Source organism: Ovis canadensis, chromosome 7 (assembly GCF_042477335.2).
Source record: "Ovis canadensis isolate MfBH-ARS-UI-01 breed Bighorn chromosome 7, ARS-UI_OviCan_v2, whole genome shotgun sequence".
NCBI lineage: Eukaryota > Metazoa > Chordata > Mammalia > Artiodactyla > Bovidae > Ovis > Ovis canadensis.
In genome coordinates this window covers 94,929,146-94,945,469 of record NC_091251.1, presented here as the reverse complement: position 1 = coordinate 94,945,469, position 16,324 = coordinate 94,929,146, and the positions used below count along the sequence as shown (strand labels likewise).

The window sequence follows — 16,324 nt, the reverse complement described above, 5'->3', positions numbered from 1 at the left end:
AGGAAGTAAGATCGCACATGCTATAGGGCAGCTAAGTCCACATGCCACAGCTGCTGAGCCTGCACTAGAGCCCGCAAGTCGCAACTACTGATCCCGCATGCCAAGAGCCTGTGCTCCTCAGCAGGAGAAACCACTGCAATGAGGAGCCCGCACACCACAGCCAAGAGTAGTTCCCTACTCGCCACAACTAGAGAAAGCCGATGCCGAACAATCAAGACTCAGTGCTGCCAAAAATAAATAAGTAATAATAAAATTAAAAATACATCTGTAATAGAAATAAAATAAACAAAATGTCCTCCCAATGTTCTACCTTGGGGGAAAATTGGCATTATCTTCAAAAGTGAAGATAAGCATGCCCAATGACAGAAATTCCACTTCTAAGGGAATACGTGACATTTTATTTCACGTTCACTTAGTATGTGCTGCCGAAGTGAGCACTTCCATGTTCGCTTAGAAAGACATATTACCAGTAATAACATAGCAAAACATAATACCAAAAGTGAAAACGATCCGTATGACCATCAGTAAACAATCTGACAATTTATCACGTATCTCTGTAAGGCAGTGGTATATACCAGTGAAAAGTGAACCAACTAGAGCTGCATATATGCTGGGTGAAAAAAGCAAATTGGAGGAATGCAGAATTTAAACTCATACATGATAAACTTTTATGAATATAAATATGTAATTAAAGTAAAAAATATGGTCAGGAATGATAAACACCCAGTTTAGGATAATGGATTCCCTCTGGTTATTACCTTTGTGGAAGACAGAAATGAGAATTAGGACCTTCATGTTTTGTTTCTTTGGGATGAAAATCTAAAGCTAGCATCACAAAATACTAAGATCTGACAAAGCTAGGTTTTATGTTTATTTTCTAAATCCCTTTTTTACAGTCTCAAAATATTAACCCAGAAGTTACTCATTAATGACAAAGGGAGAAAAGATATCCTAAAATGGAGCGATCAGACCACCTTAACCAAATAACTTAATACCACCAAAAATGGAATCAAGAGACATGGTGTTTCTTCCTATGCTACACCTGAGAACAGTCATCACACATGGCCCATTCTAAAAAATGCTTACTCTAAACCTAACTATGGGTAAACAATCAATTCAAATCGGGTGAGACATTTTGCAAAAGACCCAGACACTTCAAAACATCAGTTTATCACAAAAGACAAAAACAAGTTAAACAAAAAGAGGCAGGGAACTGTTCTATAATAAAGAAGCTATCTAAAGAACCATGACAATTAAATGCAATGTATACACATCCCTGACTGGATTATAGACCAAAAACAAAAATCACCTATTATAGAAACTGTTGGTAAAATTACATATGAGCTATTATGTATTTTAATTAACAATACTGAATCAGCCTTAAATTTCCTAAGTGTGAAAAATGTAGGAGAGTATCTTGGTCATAGGAGATATAAGTAGTATTCAGAGGTGAAATGCCATAACTTACTCCCAAACTATTCAGAAAAAAACTGAGGGGTGTGTGTGTGGAGAGAGAGAGAGAAAACAAATGTGGCAAAATGTGTTGCAAAGGTGTTCACTATTTATTCAACTTTTTTGCAGGATTGAAACTTCTCAAAATATAAAAGAGACAATAATTCAGTCTTCTCTGATTTTTCTTAAGTCTGAAATAACAAAAAAAATTTTAAATGAAAAATTAATAGTTTAACTTACAGCGAGGAGCTGTCTTATAAGCATGTCTGAGGCTTTCTCAGAAATGTTGCCAACAAAAACTGTAGTGGTGGGACCACAGTTTTCATCATTCTCTTTAGCCTTCAAGCCTGGATGATCCTTTCTTGCTCCCAAATGCTTTCCAACCATGGACACGGTGGGTACTAAGACCTAAAGTGGAGAAAGACAATAAAATTTGAACTTGCAATTAAATTTGCTGTCACGCTTAATATAACATTAGGGTAAAACATCCATTTTAGCTTTTTTTTTTTAGCCACACCAAACACCATGCGGGAACTTAGTTCCCACACCCAGATGGAACCCTTGCCCCCTGCGGTGGAAGCTCAGAGCCCTAACCACCGGACCACTAGGGAAGTCCCAAAACACCTGTTTTAAAGTAGCAAACATAAAGGACAGGTTCTATCTATTTAATATAAAGTTCTCAAAGCACATTTTTCATTAATACAACTTATTCATGACACGTAAAGTGTCACTATTCGATTTTGCTGTTATTGTTTAGTAGCTAAGTTGTATCCAACTCTTTTGCAACCCCAAGGACTGTAGTCCTCCAGGCTCCTCTGTCCATGGGATCACCCAGCAATAATAATGGAGTGGGTTACCATTTCCTTCTCCAGGAGATCTTCCTGGATCAGATCTTCCTACATCTCCTACATTGGCAGGTGGATTCCTTACCACTGAGCCACCAGGGAAACTCACTATTGGATTACCTTTCTTTTAAACACAACTTGGACGACCGAATAAAAAAACTTGGGTAGAAATTTTAAGTTTAAGACATCAAAAATCATTTAAAGTTTTCAAATATACCCACACATTTCTTCACCTACTGTACTCTGTACTAGTATAAAAGGAAACTCCAATTATCCCTGCTAATTTTCCTGCAGAATTTCACATGTTCCCATAGCACTCTCCCCACACTCTCGGTTTACCTTTTCTCAGTTACTTGCGTTACTATCTTATTTTTCCTTTCATAAAGTTCAAATTCCCGAACAGTCTTACTCATCTTTATATTTGGAATTGAATCTAGCAAAACATACACAGTTGGCACTGAAGTGGTGACTTGGGGGAGCTGCCTTTTCCCAGGCTGAAATGCAGGAGGAGAAGAGTACTTATCATGTGGCGGTTTCCTAGTGCATGTCTTCCAATGAAGGTTCAATACAAGAAAAGCTGGACTGCACCCCCCCCCGAGTCCACCTCACAGCAAGTTCCTATTTCACTACCCTTTTAATATAAATAACACTTGCCTCCCTCTTCAAAACCCACAAGTCAAAAAAACAAAAATAGCTAAAAGTAATAAGACCTAATCTCCCTCACAGAGGAATTACAATTTAAACCCTATATTTCTACTAATTAACTCAAAGAAGAATTCTGGTTAAATAAACATTAAGAGGGTTATCATTTAATCACGTGTTACAGTATACCAGTCTTGAGGACTTCCCTGGTGGCTCAGATGGTAAAGCGTCTGTCTACAACGCGGGAGATGGGAGTTTGATCCCTAGGTCAGGAAGATTTCCTGGAGAAGGAAATGGCAATCCACTCCAGTACTATTGCCTGGAAAATCCCATGGAGAGAGGAGCCTGGTAGGCTGTGGTTTATGGGGTCGCAAAGAGTCGGACATGACTGAGCGACTTCACTTTCTTTCTTTCTATAGTATACTAGCATTCTTAACTAAGATGCCTAGAGTGTACAGAAGCTTTTATGAATGTGGAGAATTAAAGTTCAAGACATAAGACTGAATAATAAAACTTCAGCAGAGAAAAGGTTTCAGTAAAACTTAAGAAAGCTTGACGGTATGATACTAGATAGAGGACAGAGGGAAAAAAAAGTTTTGAAGAAGCTAAACATCAGGTATGTCAGAGCAAAGAGTAAATATATATTCAATATTCATTTCAAATTTTAAATCTCTACTAGATCATTTCCGCGTTCTTTTAAGAAGTCAGATATGTCAGATCACATCTCCTGCTTTCAAGGACCAAGACCTAAGGGAGTGATGGAAGAGCCAACGGGTGAACCTGAAGTAACAGTGTATGAAGAGTCTAGAGAATACGAGGAAAATCACAAAACCAAAATAGTTTATTTAGGGAGCATTATTTTAGGAGCAACTGTACTGGAGAAAAAATATTTAAATTAGTATGATATATATATATATATATATGCTCTTTCTTCCTATTATTCTTTTAGACATTTAAAATAATTTATCTGAGTTTATCAAATTGTTTAGATTCAGTTAAAAGCAGCAGTACTTGTAATTCCTCCTTAAAAGTTATACTTACAGTTGGAGCAGGAGCCATAATGCTCATCGGTACAGGAATCATTGGGGTCCCTAAAAAAGAAGCAAAATGAGTCTTAAGAATGTAATTACATAGACAAGAATATATTCTATATCAAGTACATGCCATAAAAATAAGTACCTTCATAGTTCTTTTAAGGGGAAATATAAGGCTAATAAAAAATGAGATATTAATGAGATATTATTCAAAACCAAATGTACTTTACAGATTGGTCTATCTAAATAAACTTAAAAACAAAAACACTCATGAAGCAAAAAGACTATCACAACCTGCTATTGCCTTAATGAGTACAAAATTCTGGACAGTTATCAATTCATTTAGTATGTGTTTTTTTTTAATTAAAAGGAATTTAAAATTTCTTCTATAAAACCAATAAACTGGTAAGGAAACAAACGATTTTTCATCATCATCTTTCCTGATTCTGAACAAGTGATTAAGCTTTATTCTCAATGCCTTAAAATTTCTTCACAAACTGGAAGTAATCTAGTCTTCCCTGTAACTGTGTAACACAAGGACTTTGTTAAAAGTATGTTACTAGGAAAGACTACCAGAAAATAAGATATTATGAGACTAACAAAAAAATAAAGAACCCCTCAAAAATTGATGCCCAAATGAAAGTGGCTCAGGACACTATCCTTCTCAAGAAATTAATGTTTGATGGTTGATAACTATTCAGATCTCTGTTAACATTATTTTCTTAATCCCTCTTTTCAGGACAAACTCCTTTATTATAGGGCAGTTAACTTACTGACTGTAATTCATTAATTGCTACATGGAATAATACACTGATAGTACTCAAGCTCTCCCACTATGTCCCTGGTGGCAAGGGGGTAACAAATACATATCCATGATTATCTAAAAGAACAGCTTAAACAGCCAGTTACAAGCATAAATGTCTTAAAAACATTTGTAAGTACAGCATTCTACTCCACAATGTATATGCATAAGTAGTTGTTTTTTTAAATTATGATTTACCCTCAAATTGCTGAAGCTTTAAATGATACTCCAGAAAAACTCCATATTTATCTTGTGGCTTTTCACATCTACTCCAACACAGCTGTGTACTTGACCTAAGGGTAGGAGGCCCCCAAAGCTGAGCCTCTGTAATGTACATGTTATGAATTAACAACCCATCAAATTAGGCAATTGCAAGGTACTTTTGATTCTGCAACAGTCAAGCTCTTTAGTAAACACCGTAATTTCAAACAGATAATCCAATGGTTAAAGCCAGGTCACTGATGTAAAGCTTTCCTAAAAAAGAAATACTTCTAGTTGGTTTACAAGATCATTTGTTGCTTTCAGCTTGAATTACATGGATTCTATGTTAAATGAAAATACTTCCCAACATGCAAACTAAGCAGAACTCTTAGATACTATCTTTCATAAGGGAAACTGAAATCTGTACAAAATGCTTTCAATCCTATTTAAAAAAAAAAATCTGAACTACCACTCATAAACCAGAGGAAAAGTTTGAGTCAAGCAATGCTAATTATAAATCTCAAGATTTATAATGTTCTATAATGTGGGTTCTCTTAACTGTGCTTAAATGGATACTTAGTAATTACCTGTGAACCTGTTAAAAAGACATTCCTGGGCCTTAATTTCTAAGGATTTGATTCAGTAGGTTGGGGTTGGACTTAAAAAAAACTTTTTTTACTTTATAAAACACTGAATAGAGGAAGCTTTTAGATAGAACTTTGGAAACCTCTCCAAGATAATAGTCAAAAACATATATATATATAAGTTAAGGCAGAATAATATATATATGATGTTACTACATTATCTGTGTTACAGGAATTACACAAAAACAAATGGAATAGAAAAATATATACTTAAGAGCAGCTTGTAATATGCACCAAAAAATATCTGGAAAGATACAGAAGAAACTAATAACCCTGTTTCGTTTATGCGTTTCACTAAGGGGATAGTAATAAATTATATAGGAAGGTAAGATAAGTTTTTCACTGTATACCTTTTTGATTTGTATAAATGTATTACGTATTATTTAAGTAAAGATTTTTTATTTCCCAGATGAGTTTGATACTCAGCCAGAAATGAAAACTCCCACCATAGGAAAATGAGATAGCACATTTCTAGAACGCTAACAGGAAGCGTTTCTACCAATACTCACACACATATTTTCTAAAGATAACATTGCAATGATATAAGGACACATTGAAAAAAAACACCATCATTGGTGGGAAAGTAAACTGGCGCAGCCCTATGGAAAATAGTATGTTGTTGTGGTTTAGTTGCTAAGTCGTGTCCAACTCTTTGTGACTCCATGCACTGTAGTCCATCAGGTTCCTCTGTCCATAGGATTTCCCAGGCAAGAATACCGGAATAGGTTGCTATTTCCTTCTCCAGGGGATCTTCCAGACACAGGAATCAAACCCAGGTCTACTGTACTGCAGGCAGATTCCTGCCTTGCAGGCAAATCTTTACTGACTGAGTCACCAGGGAAGCCCCGGAAAACAGTATGGAGGTTCCTAAAAACTAAAAGCAGAGCTACCGTATGATCCCACAGTCCCACTTCTGGGCATTTACAGAGAAAACTCTAATTCAAAACATACATGCACCCCAATGTTCACCACAATACTATACACAATAGCCAAGACATGAAAGCAACCTAAATGGCCATCGACAGATGAATGAATAAAGATGTGGTATATACTGATGTTTACAATGGAATATTACTTAGCTATTAAAAAAAAGAAATAATGCCAATTGCAGCAACATGGATGGACCCAGAGATTATCATATTAAGTGAAGTAAATCAGAGAAACACAAACATCAAGTGATACCACGTACATGTGGAATCTAAAAAAATGATACAAATGAACTTATTTACCAGACTTACAGACAGAAAACAAACTTATGGTTACCAAAAGGGCAAGCAGGGAGGAAAAATTAAGAGTTTGAGATCAGCAAATATAAACTACTATATATAAAACAGATAGAAAGGATTTACTATATAGCACAGGAAACTATACTCAAGACACGACTAAACGACTGAACTGAACTAAGTATAATGAAAAAGAATCTTAAAAAAAGTATGTGTGTGCCTGCATATATATATAAAACTGAAACACACACACAAAAAAAGTCAAGAAACTGAATCACTTTCTTGTATACCAGAAACTAACACAACACTGTCATCAACTACAAAAGCAACAGTACCCACAAACTTACCTGGAGGCACGGGTGGTGGAAAGCCAGGGAACTGGGGGGGTGGGATCCCTGGTGGGAGTGCTGGGATCCCCATCGGAGGGCGATTCAAATGAGGGGGGAAAGACATTCTTACTGCAGCGGTCTAAAGAAAGAAATCATGGCAAATCACGTTATTTGAAACATTTACAATTCGATATGCCTGGTTTCTTGGCCTTCATTTTTAGAGTATCTGCAAAATTCTGAAGTTTCTTACCCAGAGGAGTTGGCAAAGACCCTCTTTTCTCTGTCTGTCCATTGAGAATTTTTTAACCTTAGATCTTTTCTAAAATAAGTTCCCAAAATGTACACGATCTAAGTTCAGGATAGACTCCTACAATCATATGGGAATACATATAAAGGAAGAAAAAAATTTTGAGGTTCAGTTAATATCCAAAAATTAAGTACCAAACATCAACGAATCTTTTTAAACCAAATTCAGAATTCAGGAAAATATCTAACAGTGTTTAAGTGTTCTGAAGTATTCATTTTTTTATGCATCCTGAAAACTAAATTAACAAAGTCACACAGTATCTGTTGATTCAGTGTTGGCCAGTTCTTGAAGGACAAATCAATGTCTCAGTGACATTCTACAAACCTGGGGAGGTGGGGGGGAACCTCCAGGTATCAAGTCCCATTGTAATCATTCAAATATAAAGAAAATATCCAATTTATGACAATGAAAAAAAAGTGATAATTTTTCTTAAACTTTAAAGCAAACCTCTTTACCATTCCTGAACGATATTCAATGAATGGATGAAATTCAAGAATCAGATGCTGGTATTTGATTTTTAAAAATACAAGAACACACTGAACTGTTTCATTTCGTTTATGACACCAATATCACTTAAAAGAAACTTTTGTCTTTTCCCTACTGAATAGAAATACTTAAGACTTTCCCTACCCTCAAATTTTATATTGTCAATATTTTTGTCAATGTACTCAAATATTCAATACTGGGAAAAGTTTAGAAAAATGATGTTAGAATGTTCTAGTAAGATTCCATGCACCAAAATAAGTGGATTGACCTGATATTAATGGTGCAGCTACAAGGAGCAACTTGATCAATAGATTTTCTGTTTTACCCTTAGAAAAACTCCCCTACCTAAACTCTATAACAAGGGATCCGGAGTTGTCTAAAGCTTTTAAAAAATGTTTTTCTCTACCATTTTCTTTTCTGGGTTTTATATATTGTTTTATTCATCCTTCAGAAAAGAGAGGATAAAAAGTTCATGTCTTCTACTTCCTTGCTCCTAATCCCAAGTTTGGTCTCAATCATTGTATTCTTCTAAAATACCTTTCTCTACACAAACTAATATATAATCATTTATGTTTTTGTGCAAGCAATATAATCATAGTATATTGTTATGTACATTTCTCCCTCATTATTAACATCTCTTCATGTCATCAACTTCTACTCCATCCCTTATAACACAGTAAACTCTTACTGCAGATAGACAGACACAACTATCTACCAACATGGATGGTTATCTCCGTATTTCACCTCTTACAATATTAAATGTTCTTGGACATAATGGACATATAACTCTAAGCACCTGTGCCAAGTAATTCAATAATACAGATCGGTATTATTATATATCTACTATACATATTACTACTACTATACATATTACTATTATATATCTACACTTTACCTCCAAATCCTCCTCCAAACCTACTGTACAAATTAATATTCCCACCAAGAGTATCTAGGTATGCCCCTTCCTTATATCCATACCATCATTCCAATCTGATAGGTTAAAAAAAAAAAATACTCTCGTTTCTCCTTGAATTTCCCTACTCATTAATGAGATTGAGTATCTTTTTACTCCTTTATCAGACATTTCTTTAAAAAGCATGCCCTTCATCTTCATAGCTATTCTTCCTCAGAATGTTTTCCCTTAAGTTAGGATATTGAAATATTCTATAAAATCTAAACTTCAATTTCAAAAACACAGCACACTTAAAATATTCAGAAAGCTTTACAGGTAAAATAAATACCTAGAATAATGCCATATACCAGCAAGTAAGCTATTGGAAATGCCTTAAAATAGTAGGTATGAATGCAGTTAATTTAACAGTGCAAATGTGTTGAATCTTTAAATGATTTTTAAAAATACTTTTTTGCCCAAAACAAAAACAAATATTCTATACGGAAGGGGACAGGAGTGTGTACCTTTTAAAACATTGAGGGCTACTGTCCTACTTACAGAAGCTCTTATATTATCATTATAATACTCTATCTCAGCATTTTCTTAGAAGAACAGTTGGTATTAATACCTGTTCAATGAACGAATCAGTAAACAAATACTCTAAGAAACTCTAAATGAATTTATTAAATTACCATGTGTGGGTACAATTAGAGCAGTGACAAGCACCTAGCCTCACAATGGTTACAAAGATAGAACCATGAATTCATCTTTAGAATCACTTTTCCCCCAAGTATTTAATACAAATACTACTTAAAAAAAGAACTCTATGTTCTTGGTGTTTAAACTATTTTTTCAGTTTTCAAATGTCTTTTCATTCTGTTAAGAATTAACCAGATTATGTTTTAGTTTATGCAATATACCCATTTCATTCACTCCAATTTCTCTACAGAATATTTCCCTTTTATTTGGAACTGTTTAAAACTCGCTTATTCAGAGGCTGAACTTCAAAGATGAAGGCAATCTTAATAAGATAATGGCCCCTCCTACGGAAATTCAGAAAACAAACATTTCTGGTGATCTCTGATAATTATTAATGTTCACTTTAAACATCCTAAGAGGAGAGTTATCAACCACATATTTCAACACAGAAATGTTTTTTGGTATGTTTTGGTGTATGTGAAATGACTGAGAATAAACTTTTAGAATAAGCAAAGTTTATCATTTTTACCTGTAGTTGATAAACTGTAATACTCTTACAATACATTATAAAGATATTCAAAGTTGGTATGTACTTTGTTGAATGAAATAGGGAAGAGAGCTAAAGAATTCTTTATTTTAAACGAGGTGGTCAGGCTTCACCAAGGCAACATTTTAAAAGACTTGCAAGAGAATGAGGCAGGAAGCCCTGTATTGGGGGCCATAGCCTTTCAAGCAAAGTGAAAGTGAAAGTGAAGTCGGTTAGTCTTGACCGACTCTTTGAGACCCCATGGACTGGAGCCTACCAGGCTCCTCCCTCCATGGGATTTTCCAGGCAAGAGTACTGGAGTGGGTTGCCATTTTCCTTCTCCAGGGCATCTTCCCGACCCAGGGATAGAACCCGGGGTCTCCCGCATTCCAGGTGGATGCTTTAACCTCTAAGCCACCAGGGAAGCCCTTTTCAAGCAAAGGAAACTGCAAATACAAAGAACCTGAGGTGTGTCTGCATGAGGAATAAGGCCAACAACTGAAGCACAGTACTAGCACAAACTGGAGCTGGGAAGAGAGTTCAAAGACTGTAACGCTTTGTAAACGGCTTTAAAAATACTGGGTTTTATTCTGAAAGGTTTTTGACTTGACTTTTATTTTAACAGTGTCACTGGCCCCTATGTTAAGACTGGAGGAGAACAAGGGTAGAAAAGTAAGACTATGGAAATAACCCAGACAAGAGAGGTGGCCTAGAACAGGTGGTGGTTCTAGGTCTATTCTGAATGTAGTCAATTGCCGAGGGATTGTGTGTGGGGTTTAACAGAGATGAGGAGCTTATTTTATCAGCACTGAAATGACTTAAATTATTTAAAGAATACTTTAAAGCATATAAAGAATACTTGAAAAGTACCTTCACTTTTGGAAGGTTCAAAACATTTTTATCCTCCAAGGATGAAACTTCACGGCCCAAAGTAACAAAAACAAGAACCTATGTTGGAAGTGTTTCCTATCTCTATTGTGGCAGTGGTCAGACAGGTTTATGTATCCATCAAAATTGACTGAAATTAAAATGGATGCATTTTAATGTATGTAAATTTTATCTCAATAAATTTGGTCCTCCCCCAAAACAAAATAAACTTCTAAAGAAGCTTTATCTATACATTCTGCTTTTCTTTTTCACCTTTAAACTACTTTTTCTGCACTCTTAAGAATACCATTACTGCTTATATGCATTCATCCATTAGATTTATCCTGACAGAAACAAAGTATTTCATCTGGGATATAGACTTACAGGCTAACCTCATCAGGACAGATTTCTAAAATGTTAAGAAGCAAATGAACCAACAGATCCTCCTCAGCAAACACTCATATACAGCTTATTCATTTACTCCATAAAACGTCTAGCTCCAATTAAGTGCCAGATTCTTTCCTAACATTATTTTCATCAGTCCTGAAAGAGAAAATTTTAAGTCATGTGTAGTTATGCAACCAACCCAGGGGCTCAACATTAAATATGAACGATCATCGGTATAGCATGCACGGTCTCCTGCTGTGCGTACAGCCTGCAAGGTACAATGGACGACATGACCGTCCCAGCCCAAGCAAGGCAAGCCTACCTCAGCAGAGATCAGTGGTAGTCTAGAGCTACAGTGGGAGTGGGAAGGGACTTGTAAACAAAAAAGAGAGTGCCTTTGGGATAATGGTTGCACATCTCTGCACATATACTGAAAATCACTGAATCGTACATTACAATGAGTGTTTTACATGTCAATTATACCGAAATAAGCTGTTTTAAAAAAAATTACCAATACCAATTCCAGACTCCTTCAGGCAAAACCAAATTAAGACCTGTAGACTACATTGTATCAATATTAATTTCCTGATTTTGTCCTTAGCTTAGAGAATGTAATTGTTTTTAGGAAATACACACTTAAGTATTCTGGGGGTTAAGAGGGACACCACATCTGCAACTTACTATCAAAGATTTCTGAAAAAAACTATGAAGACAATAAGGAGAGGAAGATAAAGCAAACAGGTAAAATGTTAACATTTGGGGAATCTGAAAGATATTTGAGAATCCTTTGTACCATTCTTACAACATTTTTTTTAAGTTTGAAATTATGTCAAAATAAAAAGTTAAAAAGCGATAGCAGTAATTCTCAGTGAAAATATTTTTTTTATTTTCTCAAGTTTCAAAATGCAAAAAAGTTAGGAAAAATTATATTAAAAAAGCTGAGGAATCAAAATTCTCTTATGAACGCCAGTAGCAGTATCAGAAAGAACTATCAAGAAATTAAAAAGATAAACAGCATGCTTTTATACGAAATTAAGAGTCAATGACTACTTTCATTTCTACAGAATAAAAGAGTCAATATAATTTTTCTCTACATTATGTGTAAATGAAGAAAGTATATGAAATACAGCTAACTTGGAGGTAGCCAAAAAGGAAATAATTCATCTTTGGGGTTACCAATGTCATGAAAATATCAACTAATTTTAATCTACTTTTGTTTACAAAAGCTTTCAACACAGGTCATCTCATTTAGCCTCCCAAATTACCTAGCAAAACATATTCTTCTTTTATTGATGAAGAAGCTAACTTATCCAAAAGAATACAATTTGCGGGTAAGGACTCCAAGGTCCCCACTATCCTAAATTGCCAATCCAAAGGCTGTTTTCGCTTATCACAATGCCTCTGTCTAATAATAACATACTAATGATTAACTCTGACTTCATACAACTCTATTCAAGGTACACCGGAAGAAATGTTAAGTCAGGGATAGGCTCCTGTACTTCAGGGAAAATTCTTAAACAACAAACACTATCAGTTAATATGCACTCAGCACTTACTATGTTACCTGGTTATTGCACTAAGGATTTCACATACGTTTTTCTCAATTAATTCCCAACTCCAATAACCTATGAGGTGGATATCATCAATAATCTTCACTTTACAGGTGAAGAAAACCAAGGCTTCAAGAAAAATTAAATGAGTTAAAACAGCATAGTATCTCCACTTGAATCGTGAGGAACTATTACTAACCAACTGTTTGCCTTACCACCTCTGAACATTTTGGAAATTACCTTTTAGAAAGTAAAGCTCTCAAAACAATATAAAAATTGCTTATACACTACTGCCAAATACCCAATTCACAGGACTTCACAACTAGAGCAGTCTGGTGCAAGAGAAGCCCAATTTCCTCCCTCCTGGTCCGCTCCACTCTGCCCAGTTATCAAAATGGCTTTTCCGTGGCAATATAAAAACCATATTACGTAACTTCAAAATAATCTTCATACTCCTAGAACTTGTTCTAAAAACGTGTTGTAAAAGCAGTAATGAAGACCACAGAAGGATGAGAACGAAGTAACATTTTCTACCGTAGAGGTTAGACCTCCCCTACAATCAATGGAGACACAGTTTACTGTAACCTCCAGGGAGCAAAGGGGCAGGGCCACAACACTCATCACAATCTTAAGACAGGCAAACCAACCAGGAGGGTGCTAGAAAAGTTGGGCAGCAGCTAAATTTAAGTTGGGGGGGGGGGTGGGGGGGGGACGGGGGGAGAGAGGGCAGTTCACTCGGTGGCGGGCTTTAGATGACCAGAGAGGAAGGGAAAGAAAACAAACGGCGGCCAGTCCCCCTACCCCACCCGCGCTAAAAAGGGTGGGTGAAGGCCGGCTTCTAGGCAGAGTCTGGAGCAATTGTACACTCGGCCCGGAATATCTACCGGACGGCTTCCGCAGGCTCAGGTTTGAAAGGGATCTCAGGAAAGGACTCCCCAGGGGGGCGATCGCTCGTTTTTCTGGCAAACGCGGAGCCCAGAATGGGCCAAGGCGACTCTGTGGCGAGCCGTGGAAAGGAAAGGAAAAGTGGGCGACAATGCAAGGAGGAAGGCTCTGCCGGTAGGTTTGGCCTGCACCGGTTACCGCTAGGCCCACAGATTTCCCAGGCCTTAGAGAAGTGCAGAAACCCAAGCCTCGTGCCCGTCCCCTCCCCCACCCAACTCCCCGCCCCCGTCCCCTTATTCCCATCCCACCCCAGCCCTCTCGCAGCCTCCCAGGCTTTCCCTCCGCCCGCAACCGAAGTACCCAGTCTCCCGGTTTCCACACGCGTTCTGAGGCGTGAACTCACCCGCCGCTGAGGAAACGGTACTGTCTTCGCGGTCTTCCGGGCTCCAGGTTACGAGTGGGCTCCACCGGTTCGAGGTTTCTGCGCGCCGCTATCCGGGAGACTGGTTCCAAAGCGCCTACTCGCACAGGCCGCAAAACACCGCCGCGCTGCGCGGGGAGCTTCTTCTGGAGGTCTTCCTAATGCCCGGCGTGCATTGCGGCCAGGGGCGTGGGGAGGAGGATCATAGAGAAGAGCTCGTATAGATAGTCTTCACTGTTGGCTCTGAATCACCACGCAGCGGCGAATCACCATAGAGATGGAGCGCCTAATGAGGGCTAGAAAGTCTTGAGCCGTCATTTACGACCCACTCTGCCATTTTTGATTGGAGCTGATTGAATCTTATGATTACGCGACGCCATCTTGAGGTCAAGGTTCCGGCTGGACTCGGCTTGAGGACTGTAAAAAGGGCTTCCCGCTTTCGGTAGTTCGTGTTTTGGGGGCTAGAACCTTGCTTTGTGGCTCATTGAAGTTCAGTGGGCTGACAATTGGGTCTCACCCAGCCCCTCAGTAGAAACCCCAAGTGTTAATCCTAGAAAACTACTGTTGATAGCAAGAGATAAGTGGCTAAGGCTGTGGTTTTGAAGAAGTGCGCACATACACAAACAGGAAAGCTTACACGCGCTGGTAGGGCCAAAGAGGCGGCTAAAACATGTTTGAAATGCCTAAAAACGGCCTGTGATAGTAGTTAACCCATAGAACTTCAGTGATTAGATTAATTAAAATAAATCACGAATGATTAGGTTATTCAATTTATGGATTGTATGGTCAGTATCTAGTACAGGCCTGTGTTTCCCAACTGCTTGCATCTTAGAAGAGTTATTTCTTTAGTATAAAGTTACTGTCTCTGAGTGCCTGGGGGTATCGTAAATAGAAATGGAACTAATATCCTTGTTCAGGAGAGCTGCAAACAACCCAGAATAGAGGACAAACTGAACTGACCACTGCCTATAAAATTGAACGTATTTATATACTCCTCATCCGGTTTTCGTATTTACTTTTACTGTATAACGCTTTTTCCTTCTTTATTTTATGGTTTGTCTGCCCATACCCCACTAGATGTAAACTTACGGGGTGCGAGTATTGTCTGTTTTGTTCACTGCTGTGTATCCCAAGTGCCTAGGATGATGCCTGATAAATACCAAAGGCTCAATAAAATATATGTTGAATGAAAGAAATGGTTATATGTGGATACCAACAGTGCATAAAACGCAGGAGGAGACTAATGTAGAATGCTATACCAGTACCACTATTTGTAAAATTTGCATCCATCTGTATTTTCTGCTTGCAAAGTTTGTACCATTAAGAAAGTCTAATAAAACCTACTCTCCCAGAGCTATTGCATGGATTAAATAGCTAATACATGTGAAAATACTTTGTTCAGTAAAGTACTAGTCAAATGCTAGTTATATTTTCAAATAAAAAGTTTGTGCTTTTTTTTTTTTTTAAACACAAGCATAAACAGAAATCCTCTCAGGTTATCCCTATATATAATTAGAAACAATGCACACGAATTCATGTATTACTTGTATGATAAAACCTTAGGTCTCAAGCAACAATTTGCTTTCCTATAGTAAACGTGTTGTTTATGTTGACCTGGCCTCTTTTTTCCCCAGCCTTTGGTAAAGGCACTCCAAATTTCTTAAAAGAAACCATCCTTCCACTACTCCAGATCTTTGTAGTTTGGATAGAAAGTCCCAAACCTAGCAAAAACCCTTAGGACATAGGGAGGGACTTATGACCCAATCAGAGCTGGTAATATAGCCCTTACATTGCATCAGGCACTATTTTAGGCATCCTACAAATATCAGCAACTTTAAATCTCATAGCAACCCAGTAGTAGAAACTATTGTGGTGGTTGTTCAGTTGCTAAGTTGTATCTGACTCTTCGGGACCCCCATGGATTACAGCATGCCAGGCTTCCCTGTCCTTCCAACTCATGTCCATTGCTCAGACTCATGTCCATCGAGTCGGTGATGCCGACTGATCTGATCCTCTGTTGTCCTCTTCTCTCTCCCTCAATCTTTCCCAGCATCAGATCTTTTACAATGAGTCAGCTCTTCGCATCAGGTGGCCAAAGAATTACAGCTACAGCTTCAGCTTCAGCATCATTC

General features: G+C 37.4%; 1 protein-coding gene across 1 annotated transcript in view; it reads right to left on the bottom strand.

The window, feature by feature from the left end:
- The window catches only part of RBM25 (RNA binding motif protein 25), a 52,678-nt gene extending 38,198 nt beyond the window's left edge, over nt 1-14,480 (bottom strand). The window contains exons 1-4 of the mRNA XM_069596956.1: nt 14,175-14,480; nt 7,191-7,311; nt 3,981-4,030; nt 1,693-1,860 (exon numbers count right to left, since the gene is read on the bottom strand). Of these exons, the coding sequence (XP_069453057.1) occupies nt 1,693-1,860; nt 3,981-4,030; nt 7,191-7,296 (324 nt within the window). The 5' untranslated portion in view covers nt 7,297-7,311; nt 14,175-14,480. The remainder of the gene's footprint in view (nt 1-1,692; nt 1,861-3,980; nt 4,031-7,190; nt 7,312-14,174) is intronic.
- Between the last annotated feature and the right edge of the window lie 1,844 nt (nt 14,481-16,324).